Source organism: Anolis sagrei, chromosome 9, assembly GCF_037176765.1.
Source record: "Anolis sagrei isolate rAnoSag1 chromosome 9, rAnoSag1.mat, whole genome shotgun sequence".
NCBI classification, from domain to species: Eukaryota; Metazoa; Chordata; class Lepidosauria; order Squamata; family Dactyloidae; genus Anolis; species Anolis sagrei.
Genome location: NC_090029.1, coordinates 349,567 through 364,714, shown reverse-complemented (window position 1 = coordinate 364,714; position 15,148 = coordinate 349,567). Strand labels below are relative to the sequence as shown.

At 46.5% G+C, this 15,148-nt stretch overlaps 1 protein-coding gene across 2 annotated transcripts in view; it reads right to left on the bottom strand.

Moving 5' to 3' along the window:
* The window catches only part of STRA6 (signaling receptor and transporter of retinol STRA6), a 57,136-nt gene that overhangs the window by 17,136 nt on the left and 24,852 nt on the right, over nucleotides 1-15,148 (bottom strand). Inside the window, exons 6-10 of one of the 2 annotated variants that reach the window (XM_067471181.1) lie at nucleotides 13,221-13,346; nucleotides 6,890-6,957; nucleotides 5,037-5,110; nucleotides 3,040-3,101; nucleotides 1,550-1,727 (exon numbers count right to left, since the gene is read on the bottom strand). In XM_067471181.1, coding sequence (XP_067327282.1) covers nucleotides 1,550-1,727; nucleotides 3,040-3,101; nucleotides 5,037-5,110; nucleotides 6,890-6,957; nucleotides 13,221-13,346 — 508 coding nt within the window. Of the gene's footprint in view, nucleotides 1-1,549; nucleotides 1,728-3,039; nucleotides 3,102-5,036; nucleotides 5,114-6,889; nucleotides 6,958-13,220; nucleotides 13,347-15,148 lie in introns of both variants that reach the window. The other variant, XM_067471180.1, reaches the window with a different exon arrangement.

Here is a 15,148-nt window from a genome sequence, read left to right as displayed (position 1 = left end):
CAAAGGCCAAGGTCTCAATAAAACAACAGCATAACAATACACATAACATTATAAAGCAAATCAAAACGTTGAGCAATAACAGTAAACAATAAGACAATACACAATAACACAATAAAACTAGGGCCGGGCCAAATGTAATGGGTACAGATTAAAAAGTGCTGAGTATGACAGGTGAAAAGTAGGGTAAGTGCAATGTGCAGACAATCCTAAATCTCTGATAAAGTGCTTCTGGGACATATTGCTGGAGTTTCCTATTCTGGAAAGGCACACCGGAACAGCCAGGTCTTCAAGCTCTTCCTAAAGAGTGCCAGTGTAGGGGCTTGTCTGATGTCCTTGGGGAGGGTGTTCCAAAGTCAGGGGGCCAACACAGCAAAGGTCCTGTCCCTCGTCCCCACCAGACACGCTTGTGACACAGGTGGGATCGCGATGAACAAAGAGAACATGTGGGTTCGTAGATGGAGATGCGGTCACGCAGGTAGGGTGGTCCCAAACCGTTCAGGGCTTTGTAGGTGAGCACCTGCACCTTAAATTGGGCTCGGAAAATAAACAGCAGCCAGTGGAGCTCCTTAAACAGGAGGATTGACCGCTCCCTGTAAGGAGCCCCAGTTAACATCCTGGCCGCCAACTGTTGGATCAGTTGGAATTTCCGAGCCGTTTTCAAGGGCAGCCCCACGTAGAGCGCATTACAGTAATCCAACCTAGAGATGACCAAGGCATGAACCACCCCGGCCAGATCAGCCTTTGCGAGGTACGGTCGCAGTTGGTGCATGAGTCTCAATTGTGCAAAAGCCCTCACGGACACCGCCGACGCCTGAACCTCAAGCGTAAGCGATGAATCCCAAACTGCGGACTTGTGACTTCAGGGGGAGTGCGACCCCGTCCAGCACAGGTTGCCACCCTAGACCCTTCTTTGTTCAAAGGGTGTGTCTACACCAGGCATGGGCAAACTCTCTGACTCGGGGGCCTTATGGAGGGCCAGTGTGGGGTGGGCAGGATGGGAGGGAGGGAGGGAAGAAGGGGGATCTCCTCAAGCCATCCCCTCCCTGACCTTTCCTCCCCTTCCTCTTCTCTTTTGGAGGCAGAAAGAGAAGGAAAGATGGGAAATGGAAGATGAGAGACAGGGCCTTCTCAGCGGTGGCCCCTCAGCTGTGGAAGGCCCTCCCTATAGATGTGAGTTCAGCCTCCTCCCTTTTAACAATCCGGAAAAAAGTTGAGGTGACGTTTTTAACAAGGAGACACTATGACAGTGGTTCTCCACCTTCCTAGTGCCATGACCCCTGAATACAGTCCCTCATGGTTGTGGTGACCCCCAACCATCACGTTGTTTTTGTTGCTTCTTCATAACAGTCATTTTCCTACTGTTATAAACCATAATGTAATCATCATGTTATACATCATAATGTAAACCACACCAGGATCTATCTCTGGACGTTGTCGTCTCAGCAACATTGGATTTGGCCCCGGTGTTCCTTCGTCCACTTGGACACCGTCTCTCGTAGAAAGGCCTTGGCCCAAGGAGTGGCCCCCAAAAGAGAGCAAGGCGGCTTACCTTCTACGGACCAGATGTAATGCTTTGCTGTGGCCAGCTCTTTGTCTCCAGGGATCCCGGCAGGATTCTCCGAAGGCACCAGGCCAAACTGGACAAAGAGAGCGGTCAGCTCCTTGGTCATCCCAGACCTCACAATCTGGATGTTGGGGACAAAGGCCACCAGGAGCAAAAGAGCCACCTGCGAAGCAAGCGGAGACCGGTCAACCCAGCCAAGTTCCCTTCAAACAAGAATTAGTAAGACCACTAGCCATTCCCTGCCACACGTTGCTGTGGCCCAGTTGGTGTATATCTGTTTTGTGTGTATGTTTGTGTGTGTATGTGTATATTTGTATATATATGTGTGTGTGTGTATATATATATATATATGTGAGTGTGTGTGTGTATGTATGTGTACATACACCTGAGAGGTGTCTTGTGTCCAAATTCGGTGTCAATTTGTCCAGTGGTTTTTGAGTTATGTTAATTCCACAAATGAACATGACATTTTTATTTATGTAGATTCATTTCAAGTGAAACTGTGGAATTGGGTTCTGTGGGTTTGTGCGTGTATATATTTGTGTATATGTGTTTGCGTGTGTGTGTGTATATATATGTGTGTGTGTGTGTTTGTGTGCTTGCACATGTGTTGTAATGTATTTTTGTTTTTTGGCTTTTTAAGTCCCTTCTGCTGTGTTTTCCAGTGTTTTCATGAGTGATGGTCACTCGTTGGCCTGAGAGGTGTCTTGTGTCCAAATCTGGTGTCCATTCGTCCAGTGGTTTTTGAGTTCTGTTCATTCCACAAACAAACAGTACATTTTTATTTATATAGACTAGCCGCCCCCTGCCACGTGTTGCTGTGGCCCAGTCTGTGTATAAGTATTTTATGTATGTATATATGTGTGTATATATTTGTGTACATATGTATTAATGTGGTTATGCGCATGCGTTGTAATGTATTTTTTTTATTTTTTGGCTTTTTAAGTCTCTTCTGCTGGTTGTTTTTCAGTATTTTTATGAGTGTTGGTCACTCCTTGGCCTGAGAGGTGTCTTGTGTCCAAATCTGGTGTCAATTCGTACAGTGGTTTTTGAGTTATATTAATACCACAAACTAACATTACATTTTTATTTATATAGACTAGCCGTCCCCTGCCACCCGTTGCTGTGGCCCAGTCTGTGTATATGTGTTTTGTGTGTGTGTATATTTGTGTATATGTGTGTTTGTGTATATATATGGTTTTGCACATGCGTTGTAATGTATTTTTTGGGGGTTTTTTTTTTGGCTTTTTAAGTTCCTTCCACTGCGTTTTTCAGTGTTTTTATTGGTGACGGTCACTCGCTGGCCTGAGAGGTGCCTTGTGTCAATCTGTCCAGTGGTGTTTGAGTTATGCTAATCCCACAAACAAACATGACATTTTTCTTTCGAGAGATTCATTTCAAGTGAGCCTGTGGGTTTGGGTTCTGCAGTGTCGAGGGCCAGTTCCAATCCCAGGTGACGTTCTCCCAGAAGGTACCTGATAGACCGCAATCACAGCCATGGCCAAGGAGAGGACCAGTTTCAAGGGGAGCTGGAAGTCTGCAATCCAAAAATCACAATGAATGATTAATTACCCCAGAGCATTCTTGCACTACATTTGGCCCATTCCAGAAGTTCTGCTGCTTGGGCAGACCTTGGTTTTATAGCCCCACAAAGCCCAAGCAATTACAGTTCTGGGTTGTTGTAGGTTTTTGCGGGCTATATGGCCATGGTCTAGAGCAGTGGATCTCAACCTGGGGTCCCCAGACGTTTTTGGCCTACAACTCCCAGAAATCCCAACCAGTTTATCAGCTGTTAGGATTTCTGGGAGTTGAAGGCCAAAAACATCTGGGGACCCCAGATTGAGAACCACTGGTCTAGAGACATTCTCTCCTGACATTTCACCTGCATCTATGGCAAGCATACTTAGATGTAGTGAGGTCTGTTGGAACTAGGAAAAAGGGTTTATATATCTCTGGAATGATGACCAGGGTGGGATAAAGGACTCTTTGATTTTAGGTGAACTATAAATCCCAGCAACTACAACTCCCAAATGTCATGGTCTATTCCCCCTACACTCTAGGAGAAATAGACCATGACACTCTGCGTTTGGTGGTCCCTATGTGGACTTGTCCACAGCTCATACACGGTACACGGTAGACGGTAGGCAGTAGGAGTCTACTGTGTACCATGCAGCTGTGGACAAGTCTCCAGAGGGACCACCAAACACAGCAAGGCCCAAACACAAATCAAGGAACATGAAAGGCACTGCAGACTAACTCAACCAGAGAAGTCAGCCATAGCAGAGCACCTGAGGAACCAGCCTGGACACAGCAGATTATTTGAGAAGACAGAAATGCTGGACCACGCTCACAACCACCATGTCAGGCTACACAGAGAAGTCACTGAAATACACAGGAAGCAGGTGGGGAATTTCAACAGAAAGGAGGAAACCATGAAGATGAACACAATCTGGCTACCAGGATTAAAAAACTCAAAAATTACAACAGCACAGCAACAGAGGAAACAAACAAGGGCATCTAATCACCTCTCAACAAAAGAATGCCCCAGGCACTGCCAGGCCATCAAATGCTAATCAAGGTGGTCAGTTGAAACATTCTCACCCAGCTCCAGCAGACAAGAGTCCTTTGTCCCACCCTGGTCATTCCACAGATCTATAAACCCATTTTCCTAGTTCCAACAGACCTCACGACCTCTGAGGATGCTTGCCATAGATGCAGGCGAAACGTCAGGAGAAGATGCCTCTAGAACATGGCCATATAGCCCGAAAAAACCTACAACAACCCAATGATTCCGGACATGAAAGCCTTTGACAATACATTAATTACAATTCTGATAAGAAAATGGGTCCCACAAAATGGGATATTGCTCCAAGCCGAAATACAATGGCTCTCACTCTCAATTTGGCTTGAGGTGCAAGAATTATATTTCAGGCCTTTTTTGTCGTGTCAGGAGTCACTCCTGTTGTGTTGTTATATTTCAGGTGCAACAGCCACACCCTGATGCGTATTGGAAGGAAGAAATGGGACAGCATGACCACTGTGAAGAACCCGTTACGAGCCCACTGAGATATATTCTCGTGTAGTACCTGTCAGTGGTATCGGCAGCACAGAAAGGCAGGAACAGATCAATCACAGCCACCTTAGGCTATAAACTATTTATTTTACAGCTATATACATTAGAAGCTACTAAACGCTCAGCACATCATAAACTTGCTTCTTTACCGTCTAATCATAACATTGCAAACTCACATACTGTTATCGGTACTAGTCCACACCTCTTGCCTGCACTACACTGCGTCCATTTGTGCTATACACTTGATTTATGACCTCTCTAGGAATGCTGTTCGCTCCATGGTTCAGTTAACTCTTTCCACACAGGAATACATTACACTTGGCACATAGCTATTGCATCCTAAACATACATACATACTTTGAAATCTACATTATAAATTGCAAACAGCTTCAACAGTACCTTCTTGAGGTGTGTAGACATAAGAACACAAGTAATCCTGGAGCCTTGAACGGATGCTCGGCTTGGCTATACTGCTACTGAGAAAGGAAGAAGAGAAATGAATAAACGGCAAAGGAAGGACACTCGTAGAATCATAGAGTTGGAAAAGGCCTCATGGGCCATCCTCCAGTCCAACCCCATTCTGCCAAGAAGCAGGAATATTGCATTCAAAGCACCCCTGACAGATGGCCATCCAGCCTCTCTGTTTAAAAGCTTCCAAAGACGGAGCCTCCACCACACTCCCTCCGGGGCAGAGAGTTCCACTGCTGAACGGCTCTCACAGTCAGGAAGTTCTTCCTCATGTTCAGGTGGAATCTCCTCTCTTGTAGTTTGAAGGCGTTCCTCCATTGCGTCCTCGTCTCCAGGGAAGCAGAAAGGAAGCTTGCTCCCTCCTCCTCCTCCCTGTGGCTTCCTCTCGCATATTTATACATTAGGCTTGGGTGATCAAGAAAAAAATTGGTTCTAAACTCGTTTTGTTTCTAGGGTGCGCTAGCATTTCAAAATTCTGAGGACTTCCAAAATTTAAGATTTCGAAATTTCGAAATTTCCGAAATTTCGTAAATTACGAATCGATTCGTTAATAGCGGACGCGATTGTGCAATATGCTAAAAAAACCTCCAAATGGGACAGGGGGAACTTCTGAAGCATCCCTCTCCCTCTGTTGTTGACTGTTGGTGTGATAAAACTAACAACAACTATATTATATTATATTATTGTATATTACATTATATTATTATATATTATATTATATTATATTATATATTATTATAATAATATAATATATATAATATAATATAATAATTTATTATATTATATTATTGTATATTATATTATTATTATATATTATATTATAATATATTATATATATTATATTATATTATAATATACAATTATAATATAATAATAATATAGTAATATAATATATAATATAATAAAATATACAATACTATAATATAATAGTATTATAATAATATAATATAATATAATATAATATATTATTATAATATTATTATATAATATATTATAATTGTATATTATATTATTACGAAATAATTACGAAATAATTACGAAAATTGGAAAAAATTGTTTCGATTCTTAATTACTCCTCACCCCATTCCTGCATGGCTTGATATTGGATTGTAAGCTAATTTAAATACGAATCAATAATGAATTACGAAATTAACGAACTGGATCGCCCAAGCCTATTATACATGGCTATCATATCTCCTCTCAGCCTTCTCTTCTTGAGGCTAAACATGCCCAGCTCCTTAAGCCGCTCCTCATAGGGCTTGTTCTCCAGACCCTTGATCTGCTCCCTCCTCCCTGTGGCTTCCTCTCACATATTTATACATGGCTATCATGTCTCCTCTCAGCCTTCTCTTCTTCAGGCTAAACATGCCCAGCTCCTTAAGCCGCTCCTCATAGGGCTTGTTCTCCAGACCCTTGATCTGCTCCCTCCTCCCTGTGGCTTCCTCTCACATATTTATACATGGCTCTCATCATGTCTCCTCTCAGCCTTCTCCTCTCAGTTTGCACTCACATGCACAAAGCAAGAGAAGGAACGTCTCTTGAACTTCTCCCATACACACCTTACTTTAGTTTCCTGCCTTTGAGTGGAAACTCCTGAGTGTGAAATTCTTCCCATGCCTTGGATTGTTGAGTTTGTATCCAAGTCAATGTGCACACCTTGCGTTTCCTCCTCTCAGAGAAGGCAGTCCAGATCGAGAGCTAAGCAATGCTAACTCCACCGGTCTTCTTTCCGCTTTGATCCTTTGCATTTTGTGATGATGCCCAAGTTCAATGAGGGGCCTTACCTTCTTTTCGGTGGCCGTTTTGCCAAGATAGTCTTCAGGTAGTCTTTGCAATAGTCGCTCCAAGGTTCCTGAAAGAGAACGAAACCCATCACATAGAATCCTAGAATCAAAGAGTTGGACGAGACCTCCTGGGCCACCATCCAGTCCAACCCCATTCTGCCAAGAAGCAGGAATATTGCATTCAAATCACCCCCGACAGATGGCCATCCAGCCCCTGTTTAAAAGCCTCCAAAGAAGGAGCCTCCACCACACTCCAGGGCAGAGAGTTCCACTGCTGAACGGCTCTCACAGTCAGGAAGTTCTTCCTCATGTTCAGGTGGAATCTCCTCTCTTGTAGTTTGAAGCCATTCCTCCATTGTGTCCTAGTCTCCAGGGAAGCAAAAAGGAGGCTCGCTCCCTCCTCCTCCCTGTGGCTTCCTCTCACATATTTATCCCTGGCCCTCATCATATCTCCTCTCAGCCTTCTCTTCTTCAGGCTAAACATGCCCAGCTCCTTAAGCCGCTCCTCATAGGGCTTGTTCTCCAGACCCTTGATCTGCTCCCTCCTCCCTGTGGCTTCCTCTCACATATTTATACATGGCCCTCATCATATCTCCTCTCAGCCTTCTCTTCTTCAGGCTAAACATGCCCAGCTCCTTAAGCCGCTCCTCATAGGGCTTGTTCTCCAGACCCTTGATCTGCTCCCTCCTCCTCCCTGTGGCTTCCTCTCACATATTTATCCCTGGCCCTCATCATATCTCCTCTCAGCCTTCTCTTCTTCAGGCTAAACATGCCCAGCTCCTTAAGCCGCTCCTCATAGGGCTTGTTCTCCAGACCCTTGATCTGCTCCCTCCTCCCTGTGGCTTCCTCTCACATATTTATACATGGCCCTCATCATATCTCCTCTCATCCTTCTCTTCTTCAGGCTAAACATGCCCAGATCCTTAAGCCGCTCCTCATAGGGCTTGTTCTCCAGACCCTTGATCTGCTCCCTCCTCCCTGTGGCTTCCTCTCACATATTTATACATGGCCCTCATCATGTCTCCTCTCATCCTTCTCTTCTTCAGGCTAAACATGCCAAGCTCCTTAAGCCGCTCCTCATAGGGCTTGTTCTCCAGACCCTGGATCATTTTAGTCGCCCTCCTCTGGACACATTCCAGCTTGTCAATATCTCCCAGCATGCCAGACTTAAATCAAGAAATAGTTTTCTAAGATCTACAGAGACACTCGCTGGAACACCTCAGCAAGCGAGAATCCAAAAGTGGCAGGCTCAAAGCCAGAACCTCAATCAATGACCGATACAAAATGAGAGACTCCCTCCTGGGCACTCAGAAGATTGGGTGATTTGGAAGGCACAGAATAGGCTGCACTCTGGGACCACGAGATGTAGAGGACATTGAATAGAATACCAAGCTTGCAAACTTTGCGTTTTGTTTGTTAGTTTGTTTTTAATGCAATACAACTGTTTGGTTCGCTCCTGACACGATAAATGAATAAATGAAGAACACAGAAACCACCACGTCAGATTACACAGAGAAGCCATTGAAATCCACAAGAAGCATGTGGACAATTTCAACAGAAAGGAGGAAACCATGAAAATGAACAAAATCTGGCTGCCAGTATTAAAAAAAAACCTCTAAAATTACAACAGCACAACAGAGAGGAAACAAACAAGGACATCTAATCACTTCTCAAGAAAAGATTGCCCCAGGCACTGCCAGGTCATCAAATGCTAATCAAGGTGGTCAGTTGAAACATTCACTGACCAGCGAGGCTCCAGCAGACAAGAGTCCTTTGTCCCACCCTGGTCATTCCACAGATATATAGAGCCATTTTCCTAGTTCCAACAGACCTCACTAGAATCCTAGAATCAAAGAGTTGGAAGAGACCTCCTGGGCCATCCAGTCCAACCCCATTCTGCCAAGAAGCAGGAATATGGCATTCAAATCACCTCTGACAGATGGCCATCCAGCCTGTTTCAAAGTTTCTAAAGAAGGAGCCTCCACCACACTCCGGGGCAGAGAGTCCCACTGCTGAAAAGTTCATCTTGCTGAGGTTGAAGATGACTTTCTTTTTGTGAGAAGACCGAGGCAAAGAAGGCATTAAGTAGTTCTGCCTTTTCCCTATCAACCCCTGTCAGCATTGCCCCATCTTCCCCTCGAAGAGGTCCTATCGCCTCCTTGTTTTTCCTTTTTCTCCTGACATAAGAAAAGAAGCCCTTTTTATTGTTTTTAATGTCCCTGGCAAGTCTGAGCTCGTTTTGTGCTTTAGCCTTGCGGACCTTTTCCCTACAGGTGTTGGCTATTTGTTGAATTCTCCTTTGGTGATTTCTCCCTTTTCCCACTTCTTGTGCATGTCTCTTTTGTGTTTTAGCACAGTTGCAAGTTCTTTGGACATCCATGAGAAATAGTGGGAGAGTGATTTGATAGTTCCTCCTGGAAAAATCCATGTGTGTGAACAAAAGAAAGAGCGAGCCCATGGAACAGCCTGTGTGATGCAGGCAGCCCATTAAAAATGCCGGGTGCCATTCCCATCTGCCTCGCCAGACAAGCAAACAGTTGCAAAGGTGCTAATTACGTGGCTGCAGACGTGGGTGCCCGAAAGGGGGTCTCATGAAGCAAGTGGCCCCCTCCAGCTGGAGAGACCTTCGCCAGCCCTGGCAATGGGGCACCCAAGAACACTCTGTTCCAGGCGATGCCAGGGAAAAATACTCCCTCTTGATCCCCCGGGGTTGTGTAAACAGGCGGATTTGGCTCAATCCTCAATACTGCAGATTTCTGAGCTGAAAGAGCAGGCATTCATGCTTCTTCCATTGTTGGTTTTGAAGGAGGGAATGTGGGTCTCTTTCTCCAAAGGAAGATCGCAGTGCCAGCCTCGCGGGGATTATGGAGCCGGGGGCAAAGCTCAATCCCGCTGCCCCCCCCCTCCCCAAAACTCCTTGTGTCACAATACAGTAAGACATTGCTTTGGCTCTGAATGGACGGCACCGAAGAGGAAAATGTCTTGGGCTAAGAGGTTTATCGGATGTCCTTGCGGAAAGGAGATTGTGTTCTCAGCAAACATTGTCAATTTTTCCATTTGTATTTGGTACACCTATAGCAGTGAGGGGGGGGGGTGATGAGGGGGTACCATAGGGTCACCAAAGACCATCGGAAAAAGCAGTATTTTCTCTTGGTCATGTGAGTTCTGTGTGGGAAGTTTGGTCCAATTCTATCATTGGTGGATGAGAAGACAGGAAAGCTTGGAAAAGACAATGATGCTGGGGGAAATGGAAGGAAAAAGGAAGAGGGGCCGACCAAGGGCAAGATGGGTGGATGGTATCCTTGAAGGGACTGGCTTGACTTTGAAGGAGACCCTGGGGGCGGCCACGGCCGATACGGAGCTCTGGCCTGGGCTGGTCCAAGAGGTCACCAAGAAGTGGAAGCTCACTGAATAAATAAACAACAACTACAGGGCCATATAAAATCCGGATTATCTTCTTTGAACTGGATTATGTGGCTGTGTTGACTCATATAAACCTGTTAATATAATGTGGATGATTGACTTTGATAATCTGGATTACTTACTTACTTAGGCGATCCCTCGTTTTCCGAGGAGGATTGTCTTTCAGTGTTCTTGTGGATCCGTATGTGGCTGTGGAGCCCTATTCTTGACCTGCATCTTCTTCCACAGTGAGGGCACTGGTTTCCAGACAGAAGCTGGTCTCGGTCGGGGTTGGCTTGATACGCCTTCCTCTTGGCACGCTTCTCCCTTTCGTTCTCCCTTAGTGCCTCTTCAAATCTGCAGCACTGCTGGTCACAGCTGACCTCCAGCTGGAGCACTCAAGGGCCAGGGCTTCCCAGTTCTCAGTGTCTATGCCAGAGTTTTTAAGGTTGGCTTTGAGCCCATCTTTAAATCTCTTTTCCTGCCCACCAACATTCCGTTTTCCGTTCTGGAGTTCGGAGTAGAACAACTGCTTTGGGAGATGGTGGTCAGGCATCCGGACAACGTGGCTGGTCCAGCGGAGTTGATGGCGGAGGACCATCACTTCAATGCTGGTGGTCTTTGCTTCTTCCATCATGCTGACGTTTGTCCGCTTGTCTTCCCAGGAGATTTGCAGGATTTTCCGGAGGCAGCGCTGATGGAATCGTTCCAGGAGTTGCATGTGACGTCTGTAGACAGTCCACGTCTCGCAGGCATATAGCAGGGTTGGGAGGGGAATGGCTTTATAGACAAGCACCTTGGTCTCCCTACGGATGTCCCGGTCCTCAAACACTCTCTGCTTCATTTGGGAAAATGCTGCACTCGCAGAGCTCAGGCGGTGTTGAATTTCAGTGTCAATGTTGACGTCTGTAGACAGTCCACGTTTCGCAGGCATAGAGCAGGGTTGGGAGGGGAATGGCTTTATAGACAAGCACCTTGGTTTCCCTATGGATGTCCCGCTCCTCTGGATTATATGGCAGTGCAGAAGGTGTCTTAGATACGAACCATGATAGATTCAGTACCCTGGACAGTAACTATGCCGGTCAAACTAATCCTTGGTGTTGGTTCATTCATATCAAAGCCATCATCGGATCTAGAACAGGCATGGGCAAACTTGGGTCCTTTTGGTGTTTTGGACTTCAACTCCCATCATTCCTAACAGCCTCAGGCCTTTCCTTTTCCCCCTCAGCCGCTTAAGCGGCTGAGGGGGAAAAGGAAGGGCCTGAGGCTGTTAGGAATGGTGGGAGTTGAAGTCCAAAACACCTGGAGGCCCACACCTGATCTAGAACCTTGTTCTGCTCTGCATCAACACTTGAGAATGTCATTTTGGGGTGACTACAATACCCAAAACCCCCTCGTAAGCATGGCTTTGAGAACTACGCTTTCCAAAGTTGGTTTATCCACTTTGCGGCATTGCTAAACGATCGAGAATATGCAAAAACAGCTCCTTTTGGAAACAAACAAACAAACGAAAGATGGAGAAGAATCCAGCCTCAAAACATTCATCTTCCCGGAAGGAGAGGCAGGCGGAAAAGAAAGAAACCCTTGCTTGTCATTTCAAAGAGCCCGCAGACGCGCCTGTCACCTTGGCATTTCGAGCCTTGCCAAGTTGGATGGCGTCTACAGTTCCCAAAGATCTGTGCTTACTCCAAATTAGAACTGATATTTCCAAGGCCTTGCATAATGTGCACCTGCTTCGGGAAGGAAACAGTTGGGAGTCAGAAATGCGGGTCCTCACGAGACAGGCCCACCTGCTCCGCGGCAAAGATCGGCCTCCCGTCGCAGACTCCCCGCTGATTCCTCCGTACGAAGCCAAGTGGGTTGCAAAAATATCTCCCGAAAGAAGAAACTTTCCAGATTGCTTGAAAGACATGTGTCATGCTGAACTCCCTCAATGTCTTCGGTGGTGCAGTGAGTTAAACCCTTGCTGACTGAAAGGTTTGAATCTGGGGAGCGGGGTGAGCTCCCATCTGTCAGCTCCAGCTTCTCTTGTGGGGACATGGAGAAGCCTCCAACAGGATGGTAAAACATTTCAGCGTCCCCTGGGTAACGTCAAGGTCTATTTTCCCCATACACCACCAGTCTTCACATTTGGGCATATGGAGTATTTGTACCAATGTATTCCCGAAGGCTTTCATGGCCAGAATCACTGGGTTGTTGTAGGTTTTTCCGGGCTATATGGCCATGTTCTAGAGGCATTCTCTCCTGACATTTCACCTGCATCTATAGCAAGCATCCTCAGAGGGAGTGAGGTCTGTTGGAACTAGGAAAAAGGGTTTATATATCTGTGGAATGACCAGGGTGGGACAAAGGACTCTTGCCTGCTGGAGCTAGGGGTGAATGGGTCGTTGTAGGTTTTTTCAGGCTATATGGCCATGGTCTAGAGGCATTCTCTCCTGACATTTTGCCTGCATCTATGGCAAGCATCCTCAGAGGTAGTGAGGTCTGCTGGAACTAGGAACAAGGACATCTAATCACCTCTCAACAAAAGATTGCTCCAGGCACTGCCAGGCCATTATATGCTTATCAAGGTGGTCAGTTGAAACATTCACACCTAGCTCCAGCAGACAAGAGTCCTTTGTCCCACCCTGGCCATTCCAAAGATATATAAACCCTTTTCCCAAGTTCCAACAGACCTCACTACCTCTGAGGATGCTTGCCTTAGATGCAGGCGAAACGTCAGGAGAAAATGCCTCTAGACCATGGCCATATAGCCCGAAAAAACCTACAACAACCCAGTGATTCCGGCCATGAAAGCCTTCGACAATACACAGAAAATATTGTGTTTTCTGATGGTCTTTGATGACTCCTGTGACACCCCCTCGCGACCCCCCCAGGGGTCCTGACCCCCAGGTTGAGAAACACTGTTCTAAAGGCATTTTCTCCTTACCTCCTCGGCAACCACCTTCTGCTTTTGCTTGAAGCTCTTGACAAGCTGCACCGGATACCAAAGGCTCAGAAAGAAGAGGCACAAAAGGATCGGGAGGTACGAAAGCAGCGAGTAGTATCTGTAAATCTGAGAAGAAGTAGGGCGAAGAAAAAGAATATATCCGGTCAGAAGACCCAGCTTGGAGGGCTTGGGGAGATATTGCCTTTCATCCATCTCACTAAACTAGAACATTTGCAACAAGTCACCCCAAAAGGGTTGTTGTAGGTTTTTCTGGGCTATATGGCCATGGTCTAGAGGCATTTTCTCCTGATGTTTCGCCTGCATCTATGGCAGGCATCCTCAGGATGCAGGTGAAACGTCAGGAGAGAAGGCCTCTAGAACATGGCCGTATAGCCTGGAAAAACCTACAACGACCCAGTGATTCCAGCCATGAAAGACTTCGGGAATACAAGTCACCCCAAAGTTGAGAAATCCATCTCTCCGGGACCCTCCCGGGTGCACAGTCACCCATTTTAAGGCCACCACGTCCCTCATACAGTTTGGGCCCCAAATCCCTTTCTTTTTCCTTCCCAAAATGAGAAACGTTCCAAATAAAAGTGAGATGTAGCCCCCCAAATCCAGTAACTTTGGAGGCACACAGAAACAATGGTGGTGAGTAATTTCCTGCGTCTGTAGGCCAAGTATGGACAAACCCAGGCCTGGGGGCCAAATGTGACCCCTTGGGCTCTCTTCTCAGGCCCTCCTCTCTCCCCACCATCCTAACCTTCCTTCCTTCTCTCTTTCCTTCTGCCTTCCCTCCCTCTTTCTTCATCCATTCTTCCTTCCCTTCCAACCTTTTGTCCTTCCTTCTTTCCTCCCTTCTTCCCTCTACCTTCCTTCCCTCCCTCTTTCTTCCTCCCTCCATTCCCTTCCTCCCTTCCCTCTTTTTCCCCCTCTCTCCTCCCTCCTTGCCTCTCTCCCTCTTTCTCCTTCCTTTCTTTCCTTTCCTTTCCTTCCTCCTCTCTTTCCTCTCTCCCTCCCTGCCTTCTCTCCCTCTACCTCTCTCCATTGCCTTCCACCCTTTCGTCTTTCCTTCTTTCTATCTTCCCTTCTTACTTCCCTCTCTTCCTCTTTCTCCTTCCTTCCTGCTTTCTTTCCTTCCCTTTCGTCTTTCCTTCCTTCTCTCTTCCCTTCTTACTTCCTCTCTTCCTCTTTCTCCTTCCTTCCTTTTTTCCTTCCTTCCCTTTAATCTTTCCTTCCGTCTCTCTTCCCTTCTTACTTCCCTCCCTTCCTCTTTCTCCTTTCTTCCCTCTTTCCTCCCTCCTTCCCTCTTTCTCCCTCCTTCCCTCCCTCCCTTCTCTTTTGTCTCTTTCCTCCCTCCCTGCCTTCCCTCCCTCTTTCTCCCTCCACCCATTCCTTCCCACCCTTTCATGCTTCCCTCTTTCTCTTTCCTTCCTCCCTCCCTCCCTCCCTTCCCTTTTGTCTTTCTTTCCTTCTCTTTCCTCCCTCCCTCCCTGCCTTCCCTCCCTCCATTCCACCCCTTTGGCTTTCCTTCCTTCCCTCTTTCTTTCCCTCTTTCCTTCCTCCTTCCCTTTCTCCCTCTTTCTCCTCCCTTCCATCTTTCCTTCCTCCTCTCTTTCCTCTCTCCCTCCCTACCTTCCCTCCCTCCCTCTACTTCCCTCCATTGCCTTCCACTCTTCCTTCCTTCCTTCCTTCCTTCCTTCCTTCCTTCCTTTCCTTTTTGTCTTCCCTTCCTTCTCTCTTTCCTTTCATCTTTCCCTTCCACTCTTTTCTTCCTTCCCTCTTTCTTCACTCCCTCCTTCCTTTCCCTCCCTCCATTCCCTCCCTCCCCTTCTTCCTTCCGTCCTTTTCTTTTTCCTTCTTCCTTTCCTCCTGGGAGATGTTTAGCTGGGAGAAGAGAAGGTAGAGAGGGTACAGGAAAACCATGT